At 36.0% G+C, this 17,471-nt stretch overlaps 1 protein-coding gene across 2 annotated transcripts in view; it reads right to left on the reverse strand.

Moving 5' to 3' along the window:
* The window catches only part of IPO11 (importin 11), a 196,945-nt gene that overhangs the window by 11,704 nt on the left and 167,770 nt on the right, over positions 1–17,471 (reverse strand). Inside the window, exon 29 of one of the 2 annotated variants that reach the window (XM_074200996.1) lies at positions 16,368–16,452. In XM_074200996.1, the coding sequence (XP_074057097.1) occupies positions 16,368–16,452 (85 nt within the window). Of the gene's footprint in view, positions 1–16,367; positions 16,453–17,471 lie in introns of those variants that run through there. The other variant, XR_012471534.1, reaches the window with a different exon arrangement.

Genomic DNA, 17,471 nt, shown 5'->3' on the forward strand with positions numbered 1-17,471 from the left:
TGCAATCTCAGTATCATCCTAAACTCCAAACTCATCCCCTATATTCAACCAGTTAGCAAATCTTTTCATTTCTACCTTCACAACACCTTTTATACGCATTCCCTTCTTTTCATACACAAAGCTGCCACACAAGTTTAGGTCACCAATACCCTGCAATACCTTGACTACTACATCTAATTCATTTTCCATTACCAAGTCTCTCTGTTTTTCATTCCATCTTTCACACAGTTGCTAAAGAGTTTTATTTTTCTGTCACATAAATCTGACTACAATCTTTCTACGCATAAAACTTCAGTGGCTTTCTATTATGTCTAAGATCCAATTCAAAATCCTCTGTGGCAGTCAATACCTGACTCTTCCATGCCTATCTTTACATTTAACAATCCTTCTACAAACATTATGATACTATTTCACTTTATTTCCCACCTCTGTGTTTTTTATACTGCCTAATCCCCAAACCTGTAATGCTATGCTTCCTAGAGTACCTGACTTTCTTCAAAATCCAACACAAATGTTACCTTTTTGCAGAAAGCCCTTCCTAGTCCCCTCAGATGGGTAGTCTTCTCAAGTTTTGTCCTATCTAAACTCAGTTATCTCCTGTATGCGTCTAATTACGCTCATGAAAATGTAAAATTCTTGAGGTCAGGGACTGATTTTGCCTTTCTTTGTATCCCTAGCAAATATTTAGTACACTATGATAGTACATAATAAACATTCATTCTTTGAGTCTACCCAGTACTCCATAATAGTGTCTTGTTTCTAAGAAAATGAATTAGTAGGCAACTGCTGGTGTTAAAAATCAACCCTAATTCATACAAATACCACTTTTATTACTTTTTACTGAAGTACAATTGAGAAAATGTACAAATGTATATACACATATACATAATACCCAATTAATGAATATAGAATGCCTCTGTGAATAACAAAGAATCTCTCAAAATATCTGGATAGAAAAAGTGAATACAGACATCTAAATTATTTTTAGGACTTTATTCGAAAAGAAAAATGCTCATATGTGAAATATAAAAACCATCAACAATTCAATTAAACATCTATTAAGTCTCAGTACAAGTTACTGTGCTAGGTACAGGAAAAAAAAAGTTTTAACATCCCTGACATAAAGGAATTTATATTTTACTGAGGAGATAAACATTTTCAGATAACTAAATGCAAAGTAATTTCAGGATTAATTTCAAAAACTTGTCTCTCAGGACAGGTTCAGAAATGACCAAGAAATGAAGAAAGGTGAGGAGTCTAAGAAATCGAAGAGATAAAACATGGCACCAAAGACATAAGGGAAAAAGGCAATGAATGGGATAACAATAACATATCACGAAAAAATACATTGCAGGAAAAGAAATAATATGAAACAATAGGTAGAAAAATAGGTAGTAACCAAAATGGGGAGAATTTTCAGACCTGTGCTGTATCCCAAAATATGTAAAGATAAATTAATTAGATTACTCTGAAACAGAAATTAAATGAAAGAAGCAGTTTGGAATTTTTATAAAAGATTCATTCACTATGGATTTTTATAAGCCGTGTTACCTTCCAGGAGCAAATAATAATAATATTAATAATTATTTAACTTGCAAACCAAAGAGTATGTGAAGCATTTAGGGGGCCTTTGAAACAAATGTTTTCTATATCTGCAAGTTGATAATTTTCTCCAGTAATCAAGAAAGTATTACTTCAAAACAACTTTTCCTATAATTTTTTAATTACTAAATTGTCAAATAAAAAAGGGGGACTCCAAGTAAATATTATCAGATGCTTTTAATTATAAAGAGAAAATTATATTTATAATTTGGAGAGTGGTGTCACAAAAATCTAGAAAAGAGAAAGTATTTGGAAGATGAAAATTAATCTTTTGCTACCACTAGGGTCAAGTAAGAACTGAGAAAAGGTCACAATTTGGCCATTTGAGTTTTTAGGCAACAGAAAAAGAGTCAAGAGACAAAATAAGATTCTAATATACATAATACATCAAGTCCAAAAGCCATTCCTCAAAATATAAATTGTCAAAGAATATGAGCAAATAGATTTCAAAAGAAATGAAAACTATTAAGAATGATCCAAAGAAATGCTAATAAAAGAAGAGAAGACAGGCACTTCTCTCTTTCCTCTCAGAAATAACATGAGAGAAACCTCTTAACAGAAATTCAATCAACAAAACCCAGAAAGAGAAGCTAGGAAAAGAAAACCTACCAAGAAATCTCTCTCAAGGTACCATGGGTGAACTAAGAGATGAGAGCAGAGGATCAGTGCTGGGACAGCAGCTGGGGGAAGCCAGAGGGCCAGCCTCAACCATAGAGACTTCAGAGATCCAAGGTCCAACTTTAGCTGCAGAGTTTTTGGCGGGGGGAGAAGACAGGACACACAGGAGGTTGAGTTTCAGCACAGTCTCAGAGCACTCCTGGAGAAAACTGGCTGAGCCAAGGGAACTGAGCTCCATACTTTCAGCAGACCCTTTGCCCAGAACAAACAATAATGTCACATGCACCCACCCCCCTCAGGAAAACAGAGTTCACTTTACAGAAAGAGATTAAATGTCTAAAACAGTGTCATCACAAAACAGTGGAAGATTAATATTAAGAAATTAAAAAGAGCAAGGTTGGCCTCAAACAAGAGATATGAGAAGACACTTCTGCCAGGTCCCTTTGCATATGAAGGGCCTCACAAATATGCACTATTGCAGTGGAACTTGATCTTTTGCTATGTATTGATCAGTTTTGTCAATTTTTTCTCTTCCCTAATATCATTTACTTTCCTTTTGTTTTTTGCAAGACAATAGGGTTTAAATGATTTGCCAAAGGTCATATAGTTAGGTAATTATTAAGTGTCTGAGGTCTGATTTGAAATCCTAATTCCAGGGCTGGTGCTAAAAAAAAATGCCTATAAGGGATGTGGCTCTGGGATGAGAGGAATACAGAAAAAAGAAAGTAAAAAAAAATTATTACATTAAAAACAACTCAGGGGGTAGAGCCAAGATGGCAGCATGAAGGCAGCATTTGCAGAGAACTGACCCCCTCAAACCCCCCAAAAACAAAGGATGGCTCTAGACAAAATTTAGCGGGGCAGAACCCACGGAAAGACTGAGAGATACATTCTCCTGGTCCAAGATAACTTAGAAGTTCTGCAGGAAAGGTGTGTTTTAACAAGACCAGGGACTGGAAAAAGAAGCCTTGGCTTGGCCTGCCCTGCCTGGCCCAGAGATCTCCTGCAACAGCTTGAAGGGGCCCGGAAAGAACTCTGCTGCACCTGCATGTGAAGTGCAGCTAGAATCAGGAGAAAGCAGCCTGCAACCCCAGAGACAGTAAGCGAAGTCTGCAGAGATTTCTCTGCTCTCCCTGGGGTAGGACTCTGCTGTTTGCCTACACTCAGATCCAGCTTGCAGTTTGGCCTTCCATACTAAGATAGCAGAATCCTCCTTATACCCCAGGGCAGGGGGAAGTACTGGGAGATCTACATATCAAAACACAGGCTACAGAGCATAGGAACTTGGAGGAATAAAGGTCCCAGTGGGGTGTCACCCCCAAAAAAACAACAACCCCAAAGCCTTGGAAGTGCTGTAAATTAGTCTTGGGCTGAGGAAATGAGTAAACAACAGAAAAAAGAAGAATCTGACCATAAAGAATTACTTTAGTCCCATGAAAGACCAAAATACATACTCAGATGATGACAAAATCTAAGCTTCCATATCCAAAACCTCCAAAAGAAATAGAAAATGGGCTCAGACTATGGATGAGCTCAAAAAAAAAAAAGACTTTGAAAAGCAATTAAGGGAGGTGGAGGAAAAATTGGGAAGAGAAATGAGAGAGATGCAGAAAAATCATGAAAACCAAGTCAGCAGCTTGGTGCAAGATATACAAAAAAATACTGAAGAAAATAATAAGTTAAAAACCAGTTTAGGCCCAATGGAAAAAGCAAAACAAAAGACAAATAAGAAGAATGCATTAAAAAGTAGAATTGGCCACCTGGAAAAGGAGATAAAAAAGCTCTCTGAAGAAAATCATTCCTTCATATGCAAAAATGGAACTAAAAGAAGCTGATGACTTTGCAAGAAATCAAAAAGAAATAAAACTTCCAAAAATGCCAAAAATTAGAAGAAAATGTGAATCTCATTGGAAAAACAACCTACCTTGAAAACAGATCCAGAAGAAATAATTTAAAAATTATTGGACTATCTGAAAGCCACGACCAGGAGAAGAGCCTAGACTTCCTTTCTCAAGAAATAATACAGGAAAATTGCCCTGAGATCCTAGAAGCTCAGGGTAAAATAAGAGATGGAGAGAATTCACTGGTCACCCCCCCTTAAAGGGACACCAAAAGAAAAACTTCCAGGAATATTATAACCAAATTCCAAAACTCCCAAATCAAAGAGAAAGTTCTAAAAGCTTCCAGAAACAGACAATTCAACTACTGAGGCTCCATAGTTAGGATTACACAGGATCTGGCAGCATCTACATTAAGGTCTCATAGGGATTGGAATATGATATTCTAGAAGGCAAAAGGTCTTGGTTTACAACCAAGAATCAACTACCCATCAAAAGTGAACATCCTCTTTCAGGGAAAAGATGGATTTTCAATGAAACAGGGGACTTTCAAACTTTCCTATCAAGACGACCAGAACTGAACAAAAAGTTTGATATCCAAGTACAGGACTCTGGTGAACCATAGAGGGAGTGGAAGAGAGGGACTAACTATGAGGAACTTGATGGCGTTGAACTGTTTGTATTCCTGCATGGAAAGAAGATACTGATAACTCATGTGAACTTTCTCATTTATAAGAGCTGTTAGAAGCAGCATATACAGACAAGACATAGGAAGGAGCAGAATATAATGGTATGATGTGGTACAGGGATGGAGTCAATGGGTGATGGGGGAAAAGTACTGAGAGGAAGGAAAAGGAGATGAAGAAAAAACAGAGATTCACATAAGAGTCAAGAAAAAAGCTTTTTTCAATGGAGTGGGGGTGGGGAGGCAAGAGGGAATGAGTGAGCCTTCATTCTCATTGGACATGGCTCAGGGAAGAAATGACATACACACTTAATAGGGTGAGGAAATCTGTCTTGCCCTGGAGAAGTATGGGAGGAAAGGGACAGGATAAGAGGGAAGGGGGGTGGAGGGGGATAGGTGACAGAAGAGAGGGAAGATCAAGGGATATGGTACTCAGATGCAGCACACTTTTGGACAGGGTCAGGATGAAAGGAGAGAGAGAGAACAGAATAAATGAGAGTGGGGAGGAATAGAGTGGAGGTACAGCTAGTAATAGCAACTGTGGGAAAAATATTGAAGCAACTTCTCTGGTGGACTAATGATAAACAAAGGAACTCACCCCAGAGACAGAGCTATTGAAATCTGAACACAGACTGAAGTACTTTTTTTCTTTCTATTCTTGAGGTTTTCTATCTTCTTGGGGGGAGGGGGGTTATATTTCTTCTTATCTTTACTCTTGTAACACATTCTATTTAACTTAATGTATGGTATGGAAACAATGTAGAGACTTTCAGACAACGTTGGGGGGGGAAGGGGGGGAATTGTAGAATTCAGAGCCCTGTAAAAAAATGATAGGTACATATTACTATTGTATATACTTAGAAAACAAATAAAATGTTAAAAAAAACCCCAACTAATTGAGCAGGAACAAAGGAGAGAAAAGAAAATATGGTTGGATACTTAATGAAAACATTCCAATTGTTATGTTGGAGACCACTGGGAGTGCTTCTCCAAGTTGTGCTGACAAGTCATATAATTAGGTGCTACTTAAATAAGTGAATCAACAATTATAAGAAATAACAAATGGATGAGGGAACAGAATTTAACCAAATAATTATACTCATTGAAAGGCAAATAAATGTTCATCATCAGTAGTTTTTAATTACAAAGTTGAATTTCTAATTTGGTTAAGTTTCTGTTTAATTTATAATAACAAACTAAAATAAACAAACTCACTATTTCATCTAGAGCATTATTGTAGTAACTCAAATGCTAATTTAACTATTTTAAAACTCTTAAAGCATACTATGACTGCAAATAATAAGAAAAGCATTTACGGCTCTTGCTTTTAAATGACCTAACAAAAATATTGCAAACAAAAAAAAAGTTTTCTTATCAAATTGGGCCATCTATTCATTAAAACACTGTATGAATCCCTTAAGGGAAAGGGTATAATTACTAAATAAACAGAATCCACATAAGTGGGTACCATGCAAGTCTGGACCTTTGCTGAAAACATTTTTTAAAGGACAATAAAGAGTAAAGTACACTGTAGGGTAGTCCAAAACTGCTTGCTTTTATATTCATCTCTCCTTTCCATCCTATCCTTTAGAAACAAAGCAAGAAATTACCTCTAGAAGAATTCAATCTAAATGCTTTAAACATATCTTTGTCATACAGTAATCCCAAAGAAATTTGTTCCACCATAAAACTCAGAGAGAAGGCATAACTTTGCCAGGCTGAATAACACTGTGATTAAATTACTACATAAGGTTTTCTCTACATCCTCAAGATTTCTTATTCTGTATTCACTTATCTATGAAAATTATTGTCATCCAATGAAAGAATGCACATTCCCTAAGCATGGGACTATCTTACTTTTCAGATATTACAAAGAAAAATCTTTGGTTTTGTTTCCCCCAAGCCATAATAGAGGGCAGATCACAAAACAGGTATTTGCTAAATGTTTGCTGCTTGATTACTTTCATTTAGATCTATGATTTCATGGGAAAAGGGATCTTCAAGTGAGGAAACCAAACAATGCAGACCAACAATAGTATATCAGTTTGTAATTTAACCTAAGTGGTTAGCAAAGGCAGAACTCACTCATATTTTCCCAACTCTTAGGCCAAATCACTACCTATTATTATATCACATTCCTAAAAGTTCCATCATTATCATTATTCTCTCCATAGCTTCTCAGTTACTCAGCTTTCTAATTCAGTTCACAGTTAAGTGACATGCATTATCATTGAACTGTAACTAAAAATACAAAGTTTTTACTATGATTCTGTATTATCTCAGATCTCCAGATACTCTAATGGAATCAGTTCATTTCTCTTCTCAGGAGTTACTAACTTATATCTTAATGTTTTTTTAAACTTAATCCAAACCTATAAAATTATGATTACTTCCAGTAAATTCAATTTTTGTGAGAGTAATCTTAAAATTAGAAAAAAAATTTAAAAAGTCAAATCACACAAATGCAGATAAAATTTAATAGCACAGGTTGGGGAATTAAAAAAAAAGTTTTCACTAAGTGTTAACTACAAAAAATCTGTATTTGGATTCTTTAGTTGAAGGGTTTTTTTCCCCTCTTAGTGACTTAACATCATGCCCTGGAATAAGCCTGTACCAGTTTATACTCAACACAGACATTCATTTCCAATTATTTTGTAGGTGATGAGTAATACATCATATTGTCAATGCACAATCGCAAAATAGAATAAAAGGCTAGATCTATAATTTTGCTGAAATTATCTTGCTTTTCTTGAGTGCTGAGTTAATATAAAACACGGCTTATAAAATAGATGGACAGTAACAGAATTTCAAAAGAAGATGAAACTAGTAGGAGCTGAATGATAATAAGGACAAATAGTGATAATTAGGAAAAATTGATCCACATGCTGTTATTTTTAATTTGCCTACTGGTAGGTGGAAAGAAGCTTGAAGGTCAAGATGGATGTGGGTTCTAAGAACTCTGAATATGCTTTTGTAGATTCATAAATTAAAAGGATAACAAAATGAAAATTTTATTTAAATGAAAGTATGAGGGGTGGAGCCAAGATGGCAACATGAAGGGATCAAGTCTTAGGAGCTCTCTGATAAAAACTCATAAACTAAGGACTCTAACTAAACTTTCCAGAGACAGAACCCACAAAGGGACCAAGTGAGGCAGTTCTCCTACTCAAGGTAACCTGGAAAAGAGCAGAAAGGCTCTGCTCCCCCGGGGTCAGAGGGTCGGCCCACCAGAGCCAAAGAACTTCAGCTTCCTGGAGGCAGCCCCAGGGAGCTGGGAGCCACGGCTCACAGCAGCAGGGGAGTCTCCTGAGCTGCACCCCAGGGAGCACCGGACACAAAGAGGGGGAACAGCTGGGGACCTCTGCCAGAGCAAGCATGTGGAGCCCAGCCCTCAGGGCACAGAGCAAGCAGCTTGGTCTTTCCTCAGCCTAGACCCGGAAACAGAAGCAGGTGGAGCCCATAAGCAGGAGCCCCCAGGGCATGAGCCCATTGAGCTGAGGGAGGGGAGTGAAGAGAGACTGCAGAGCTCGGGCCTCTGCCCCTGGAACAGGACTTTGGGGCTCTGAACATATTCAGATCCTGATCCCAGTCTAGGCCCCCCCATAGAACAACAGGGCACCCCCACCTCGGCCCCGTGGCAGAGGGGGGCACTTATGGTCATTCACAGACCAGGAGGGAGGACAGAACCTCACACACTGAGACCCTTGTGGGAGTGTCCCAAAAGCTCAGGAAGCACTCCAAAAAACAGGCTTAGGCTGGGAAAATGAACAAGCAAAGAAACAAGAGGAAGACCATTGAGAAATATTTTGCAAATGAGCCCAAGAAGGACCAAAATACTCAGTCTGAAGATGAGGAAGCACAAGCTCCTACATCTAAAGACTCCAAGAAAAACAGAAATTGGGCTCAGGCTATGATAGAGCTCAAAAAAGACCTTGAAAATCAAATGAGGGAGTTGGAAGAAAAACTGGGAAAAGAAAGGAGAGATGCACAGGAAAAACATGAAAATGAAGTCAGCAGTTTAGTCAAGGAAATCCAAAAAAATGCTGAAGAAAATAGCATGCTAAAAAACAGCTTAGGTCAAATGGATAACAAAGTTCAAAAAGTTATTGAAGAGAAGAATTCTTTAAAAAGAAAAATTGGCCAGATGGAAAAAGAGATAAGAAAACTCTCTGAGGAGAACAAATCCTTCAGACAAAGAATAGAATTCAGGGAGATTGATGAATTTACCAGAAATCAGGAATCAATACTTCAAAACCAAAAAAAATGAAAAATTAGAAGAAAATGTGAAATATCTCATTGAAAAAACAACTGATATGGAAAACAGACTTAGGAAAGATAATTTGAAAATTATTGCAATACCTGAAAGTCATGATCAGGAAAAGAGCCTGGACATCGTTTTCAAAGAATTACTACAGGAAAATTGCCCTGATATTCTAGAAGCAGAGGGCAAAATAGAAATGGAGAGAATCCACCGATCCCCCTGAGAAAGAGATCCCAAAAAACCAACCCCCAGGAATATTATAGCCAAGTTCCAGAATTCCCAAGTCAAAGAGAAAATATTACAAGCAACCAGAAGGACACAGTTCAAATATCATCGAGCTGCAGTCGGGATCACACAGGACTTAGCAGCAACTACAGTGGAAGCTCATAGGGCTTGGAATACAATATACCGGAAGGCAAAAGAGCTTAGAATGCAGCCAAGAATGAACTACCCAGCAAGGCTGAATGTCCTCTTCCAGGGAAAAAGATGGACTTTCAATGAACTAGGGGAATTTCAAAGGTTCCTTTTGGAATGGCCAGAGCTGAACAGAAGGTTTGATCTTCAGATACAGGACTCAGGTGAAGCATAGAGATTGGAGGAGAGGGGGGTAATATGAGGGACTTAATGAGGATGAACTGCATGTATAGAAAAATGATACTGATAATATTCATATGAACCATCTCAGTTAATAGAGCAGGTAGAGGGAGCTTTTATAGTTGAAGCACAGGAGAAAGCTGAATTCGAAGATAAAATATGGTGTAAAAATGGAGTCAATAGGAAAAAAAGGGAAATGGAAAGGGAGAAAGAAAAAGGAGAGGGGGAATAGTGGAAGATATTTCACATAATAAGATTTTTTTTTATTACAATGAGCTATTGCAATGATATGGAAGGGGGGGAGGCAAGGGGGAATGAGGGAACCTTTGCTCTCATCAGAGATGACTAGGAGAGGAAACAGCAAATATACTCAATGGGGTATAGACAACTGGAGTAAGAAGGAGGGGGGAGCAGGGGGGAAGGGGTGGGGATGTGAATAAAGGAGAGGATGGACCATGACTGGATGGCCTGCCCAGGACCATAGGGCCAGGTGGATTCTGGGCCTAAGGGGTGGTATGGGGGCTCAGGGCTTCTTGGCCCCAGGACCAGGGATCTATCTGCTGCGCCACTCAGCAACCCTACAGCAGAGTCAGAGTGAAAGGAGAGAGAAAATATAGTACATGACATGGTAGTGGAGAAATAAGAAAGGAGGGAGTTGCAATCAGCAATGGCAAAGTTGGAAAAATATGGAAATCACTTTTGTGATGGACTTATCATAAAGAATGTGATCCACCCGTGACAGAGTTGATGATGTTGGAACAAAGACTGAAGCACATTTTTTTAAATTATTATTTGGGAGAGGGTGCAGGGCAAGTGGGGCGGGGTGGCCTGCCTGGGGCCACATAGCAGGGTGATCTTTGGGTGTCTGGGGCCGGATTCGGACCCAGGTGCTCCTGGCTCAAGGGCCAATGCTCTGTCTGCTACCCAGCCACCCCTACTATTATTACTATTTTATTTTATTTTGGGTTTTTTTTTCCTTCTTTTTGGTTTTTGCAGGGCAGTGGGGATCAGGTGGCTTGCATGTCACATGGCTGGGTGATTATTGGGTTTAAGAGGCTGGATATGGACTCAGGTACTCGTAGCTACAGGGCTGGTGCTTCGTCCATTGCGCCACCTGGCCATACCTACAATTATTACTATTATTTTTTTTAATTTTAATTTTTTTTCTCTCCCCTTTACTTTTTCACCCAAGCAAGTCTATCTATGGTGGGAGGGGTATTTTGTTTACTTGTAAACAAGTATATTTTATTAATGTAAAAAAAAATTTGTACAAAATGAGAATAAAAAATAAATTAAAAAAGAAAAAAGAAAAAAGAAAGTATGTAGGATTTGGTCCAAAGTCAAATCTTGACATACTTCAATCTAAGTTTTCTTCCAGGTGGCAATGATAAACACTGCCTTACTTTAATCCAAGTCATGACCCTTCCCATTTTATCATTTCTACCTACCTCAAGGTCCTGTGGCAACAGAAAAAGTGACGAAGCAGCACATACACATGCACTGGGAGCTGTAGTCATAACCCAATATATCCAGAACACAGGGTCAAAGGCCTTAGGGAATAGCCTTTTTGAAGGACTACAGTGCTCACTTTCTAGTGTAAGGTAGGGGGCTAGAAAAGGTGCTCTAAAACTGTCTGCTTCACCTAACCTTGGCCTGCCTACTGTGGAAGGCAGGGAATCATACCCTGTATTCAAACACACACACACACACAAAATGTATAAAAGCTTTTGCAAAAATGATTTCACTCATCATCAGGACATGGAATGTGGTACACTTATGGATAACATGAAATCCAGTAAACCAGAAAAATAAATAGCTTTTGCTGAGAAAGAACTCAGCAGGATAGCAGCCCCAAGGGAAACTGAAGTCCTTTCTCAAGCTGAACTGCCAAGCTTTAAACCTCAGCTGCAGAGGCCTGACTACACTATGAGAATATCAAATGTAGGTCTGTCTAAAAGACTTTCCTAACATTTGCCTCACACAAGGCAATTGCTCACAGGGAGATTAGAAGAAACAAGATCCCTCTGAAGAATTTTAGAACTGATTATGAAACATGGGAAACACTGACACACAGAACCATCTAGCATGGTGTGTCTGCATCAAATAAGACCAGTACCTTTTTAGTTAAGCAGACTGCAGGAGTTCAAAAGAACCATAAGATGCACAACTTCAAAGATATCTCCATTCTCAGTGTTCATATGGACTATTTGTGCCCAACTAGTGATAGAACCTTCTGAATCATATTGGTCTGATCAGCCATGGTCAGACACAACATACTTTAATGCCCACAATGATTTCATTTTGATCCTCTTTAAGAAAGGCCAATATACACACCAATATACACACTTCCCTTGATGATGATTTTAAGGTCATGATTCTTTTTCTAAAATTTTTATATTTTTATTTAAGGCAATGGGGTTAAGTGACTTGCCCAAGATCACACAGCTAGGCAATTATTAAGTGTCTGAGACTGGATTTAAACACAGGTCCTCCCGACTCCAGGGCTGGTGCTCTATTCACTGTGCCACCTAGCTGCCCTAAGGCTGTGATACTTAAAAATTCACAGAATCACCAAGGCTTGAGAAGGTCATCCATAGAATGGTCTTTTGTAGCATAGAAGGTCATAGTATGACAACATTTCTATTTTTTATTCATGATATGAAAGAAAATTTACATCCTACAATTAAAATTTTTTAAAAAAGCAGCTCACTTCTATCAAAAGCAATAGCAATTTTCCCAGTATTTTTTTCTGTTGGCAGTTATATGATCATGTAGGTCCACACATGGAAAGAAAAGTGTGGACCGATACTTTAAGAAATATTGTCGGGGTGGCAAGGTGGCGCAGTGGATAGAGCATCAGCCCTGTAGTCAGGAGTACCTGAGTTCAAATCAGGACTCAGACACTTAATAATTACCTAGCTGTGTGGACTTGGGCAAGCCACTTAACCTCATTTGCCTTGCAAAAACTTAAAAAAAAAAAAAGAAAGAAATATATATCCTTGCATTGTCTATCTCACAGGGTTATTGTGAAGAAAGTCCTTTTACCCTGTTTACCATCCCTGCCCTGAATCAACTAAATCAACAACTAGCATAGCCAATTTAACAAAACACTCTCATTTGATCATCACAACAATCCTGCAAAGAAGATCTTGTTATTGATTTTACAGATGAGGAAACTGAGGCAAACAGAAGTTAGGCGATTTGACCAGGGTCACATAGTAGGTAACTCAGGTCTTCCTGATTCTAGGCACACTGCTCTGTCCACCCTGCCACCTACCTGCCTTTTATGAAGTTATGTAAGTTGTGTTTGACTCCTTGCCCACTAATATGCTATCTCTATAGCAAAGATTTAAGTAGAAGACTTTGAAAGAGATAATAAAGGTAAATTAGCTGATAGTTTAAAGTAATTTAATTTCAAGCTTCTAAGTAGTAACACAGAAATATAGTAATGAAACAAAACAAAATAAATCAGTTAGAACTGCAATTACATATGTATTTACCATGCTGAATTTATTGAGTACATTCAAAGCTAGGCAAGTATGTATGTATGTATATATGTATGTATGCATGCATGCACGTATATGAATATAACTATTTATTCAACCTCAAGTTAGTTTTTTTAAAAAACTCGGCACATATCTGGAATATCATTTCTATCATAAATTGAATTTTTATTTTTGTTTTTCTTTAAGCTGTGATTTCATCTGATAAGAGATTTTCCTGGATCATTGAGCTCACATAGCTAAGCATTTATTTCAGAATAAAAGCTGAATAGAATTCTTTGTAACAGTGAGGTTCATCCATGCAACTAGCATTGCTACTGTTAATAATATTTGTATATTATTGACATTTATAAGAAGCAAGGCTGCAATTATGTAAAGAAGCATGAGGAAAGCAACCCACAATAATTCTTACCTAGCAAGTTGGAGAAGATTAGTTTGGTACAAAGATCTGATCAATTGGGTTTTCTCTCAGCCATTCCACTAGCATGAATTAGATTCTTATATTTATAGTTGATGTTTATGATAAGTGCTAATGTACAATGATTATAATAAGGAAAGGGAAAAAGTTGCCCCAGCCTTCACAGTGTACATTTTAAAGGCAGAAATATTTTAAAGTGATGGTTAAGAAATCTGTAGGTTTCTAGCTCATTTTCATGGCAATGTTTAAATGTTGTTATACTTTTAAGATTCTATGTATTCTCAGACTGTCAGACATACCTACAGTCAAATGCATATGTGTATATAACACATTTTCTAAATAACTAAGTCAATTTCCCACAATTCTGGATTTTCACTGATAGTGCAACCTTAATGGAAAAGATGGTCAAAAGGTATTAGTCAAGGGCACTTTTTATAGTGGAAATTTTTTGCACATTACAAGATGTATATTTAGCATACGTTGTGACTGGCAGTAATTTCATTTTTTAAATAAAAAATATTTTAATATTAACTTTTGTTTTAAATAAATTCCCCCTTGCCAGTAAAGATTTATATTTTTTATTTTTCATCTGAAATCGACAGTATAAGGCATCTTTAGATTATCTTCAAAAAAACTTTATATCATTAAACATGTCACAACGCAATAGTAATAATGCAGATTTAAAAATAAAGCAAAATGGTGCACGATTATAAAGTTCTTATTGAAGAATCATTCATAATTTATATAGAAAATGGAGAAATGAACAATTAAAACAATTTTTCATATTTAAAGCTATAAAAATTATAGACCATATATCCCTACCTAAATTCATTTAAATAATTTGCTTTGTTACTTTTGGTATATTACATAATCTTTAGGCTCTGGATATATGATTAACAGGCATTAATAATAAGAATCTTTATCAAAAGGCTAACAAGAAGATGAGTTTAAAAATTAGTACCATAACAAAATAAAGAGTTGTTCTATGGATGATTAACAACAATTGACAACAATGACAAAATAAACTTTAAGTTTATTATTATTATTATTATATTATTAAGTTAGTCATAAATAATTGAGAAAAAAAGATGAAATATATATTCCAATAAATATTTATCAAAATGTATTATCCTACTATATTATGTGGAAATATTAAGGCAAAATTTGAGATGAGGCTGAAGTCAACAACAACTAGTTGATTTTACTGGGGGTAAATAGTATAATATGTATAATAAAAGCAGACATAAATACCATAGTTTTATAAGAGTTGGCCTCTAATTCTAATAAATTCTACATAGAATATACACATTGGTTAAAAAAAACTGAGAGAACCAACTAAATCAAGTATTCATTTATAGGTTTCATATCTTTCTAGTAGAACTATTGCTATGCTTAGTAGGACATAGAAAAGGGAGATGGCAGAGTGCCATGAGTGGTTTCAATCTAGGAAAGGGAGATAATATAGTTTAGCTTAGCTTATTTCTGGTTTCAATATAATGGCCTGATTTTAAGGCAAGGCAGGGTATTGTTATTTTCAATGTGCACATATTTCCACAGGTATATTAACAACTGAATATTTCATAAATGAAGAAAAGGATATGTGTGAAGGATAAGTTCCCAAACAAAAAAGATGGCAGGGGAGAACAGATTAAAATAAATCCCAAAATATAAGAAGATAGTGAAAGCATAAGAATACAGGCTATAGGTTGAAGATGAAGCCCTTCAGAGTGCATGTATAGAGATTCAAATGGAAAAAATGTCATGATGACAAGTATATCTACCTAGATTCTAAAAATCCAAACTAAATACACACTTTTGTATACATACATACATACACACATACACACATACATACATACATACACACACATTTGTATTTCAAAGTAAATACTTGAAAATTTGAGACAAATGACATAACTGTGTTTCTTGTCAGGCAGTGGTTCTTGTACTGACTATGCAAGAAATTCTGAATTTCTGCTGCAGATGCTTTTTATGAAGAAATATGATGATATTTAACAAGATAGTAATGAATTTCTCTATTCTTTATGCATTTCCTTCCCTCTATGCACTTTTAAAAATATATTATTTGTGTTCTTTTTATCATGTCTATTGCTACCTACCAAACTCAACAAATACTTAGTGGAAACTTATCTTTTACAATAGATATGGATGATTAAACAAACAAGTTAATACATTGGCCATATAGGAAAAGGCTTACTTGGTTCTATAAAAGAGATAAAAGATATGTTGCATCATTGGTTTTTACAAGTCATAACTCAGTCACTGCTTTTTTCTCTTTGTTTTCCATCAAATTTCATAATGAAATATAAAACTTATTAGTGGGTATACATATTTCAGGATATTTAAAGAATATATATGTTGCATTCAGAAAAATGGCTTAGGAAGGAAATATGAGAATAGAGGAAAATCAAGAATTTTGGTAAATTTATGAACATAATTCATAAAAACATCAAAATTGGAACTTAAGAATTGAAAGAAAATTCAGAGATCATTTAGCCTAAGTCATACTTGACCAAGAATTTTCCCCATAACACTCCAAGTAAATGCTCATTTGGTTTTGCTTGAAAACCTACTGTGAGGAAAAATTCAATCTCCTGAAACAGCTCATCCTACCTTTGAATAGTTCTAGGGTTTTAGAAAGCTTTCAGATCTCAAGAGGTCCTATTGTATTTAAGAAGTCATAATTAAAATAACATTTGGAAACAGGACTTCTTGCTTTTAACAGCAGCAGCATATTAGTCCTGTAAATACACACCAAACTGTTCCCCAAATTGTATTAGAATATTTATTTATGCAGAATATTTGGAAAAGACTTATCATAACTCACCACTTTCTTTCTCTTGTCTTGTTCTGTAGGTGGCTCTTCATCCTCTGTTACTTTGGGTTCTTCAAAATGAGACATCAACATGCAGCTAAAAATGTAATAATATAAATCAGACATGGGAAATAAATCAAATTTAAGAGTTTTTAAATAGCTAATTCAAAAGTATAACTAAACAATAAATCATCATCATCATCATAAATCCTATACAATTTTGAATAAATTGATTTAGTGAATCACAAAATTTCTGTACAGTAATTAAAAAGCCCATCTCCCTCCCCTACACGCTAAGAAAAGCTCCATGAATTCTAATGGTAAAAGCAGCATAAAACATTTCTATACAATACTATAGAAGTCTGATGGAAACAGATAAATTAGGAAGTGATTATTCACACTACATTTAGATTTTTCATTTCATAATTACAATAATAATAAAAAATTAAATTCTATACCTTTTTTTAATGTATTTGACTTAGTAATAGTTCTGAAATTTCCTATGGGGAATAAAAAGGTGCCCCCAATCTCAAAGTTCCATGACTTCTAACTGTAAAAGCAGTAGAAAACATTACTCATAATAGTTCCACTAATTCTTCTGTGAAAAATCATCACATAAAAAAATATTGTCCCAATAGACTTTATACAGATTTTATCTGATTTAAAAATAGTACAGAATAAGAGTTCATTTAGAATGCTACTGAGAACAAAGTCAAGTGTCAAATACCTGGTTTTTGTATGAGGTTTGCAGATGCAACTGTCATATAACTTTACAACATCTAGAAAATGCTTTACCAATAATCAGTACAATGTAAAACATTCGCCCAAATATGAGACATCACTAAGAAATGACATTTGGCATTTGTTAAGAAGAATTAAGCTTTAAAACTCACAACTAGGAGATTAAGGGTGTTTTATGAAGTCACAAAGTTCTGAGCAATACATGGATCACATGGATCACAAAGAAAGAATTCCCATTTCCTGACTTCCCTTTTCATAAAAATGTTAAGCTGACTGCAGTCAGTAAAATCAGTAAGAGTTAGGACTAGTTTGAAATCTTTGTTCTTTGGCTTCAGAAATTCAAAATTTGGCAACATTCAAAATTTTCTGGGTCTC

The sequence above is a fragment of the Macrotis lagotis genome, chromosome X (assembly GCF_037893015.1).
Source record: "Macrotis lagotis isolate mMagLag1 chromosome X, bilby.v1.9.chrom.fasta, whole genome shotgun sequence".
NCBI classification, from domain to species: Eukaryota; Metazoa; Chordata; class Mammalia; order Peramelemorphia; family Peramelidae; genus Macrotis; species Macrotis lagotis.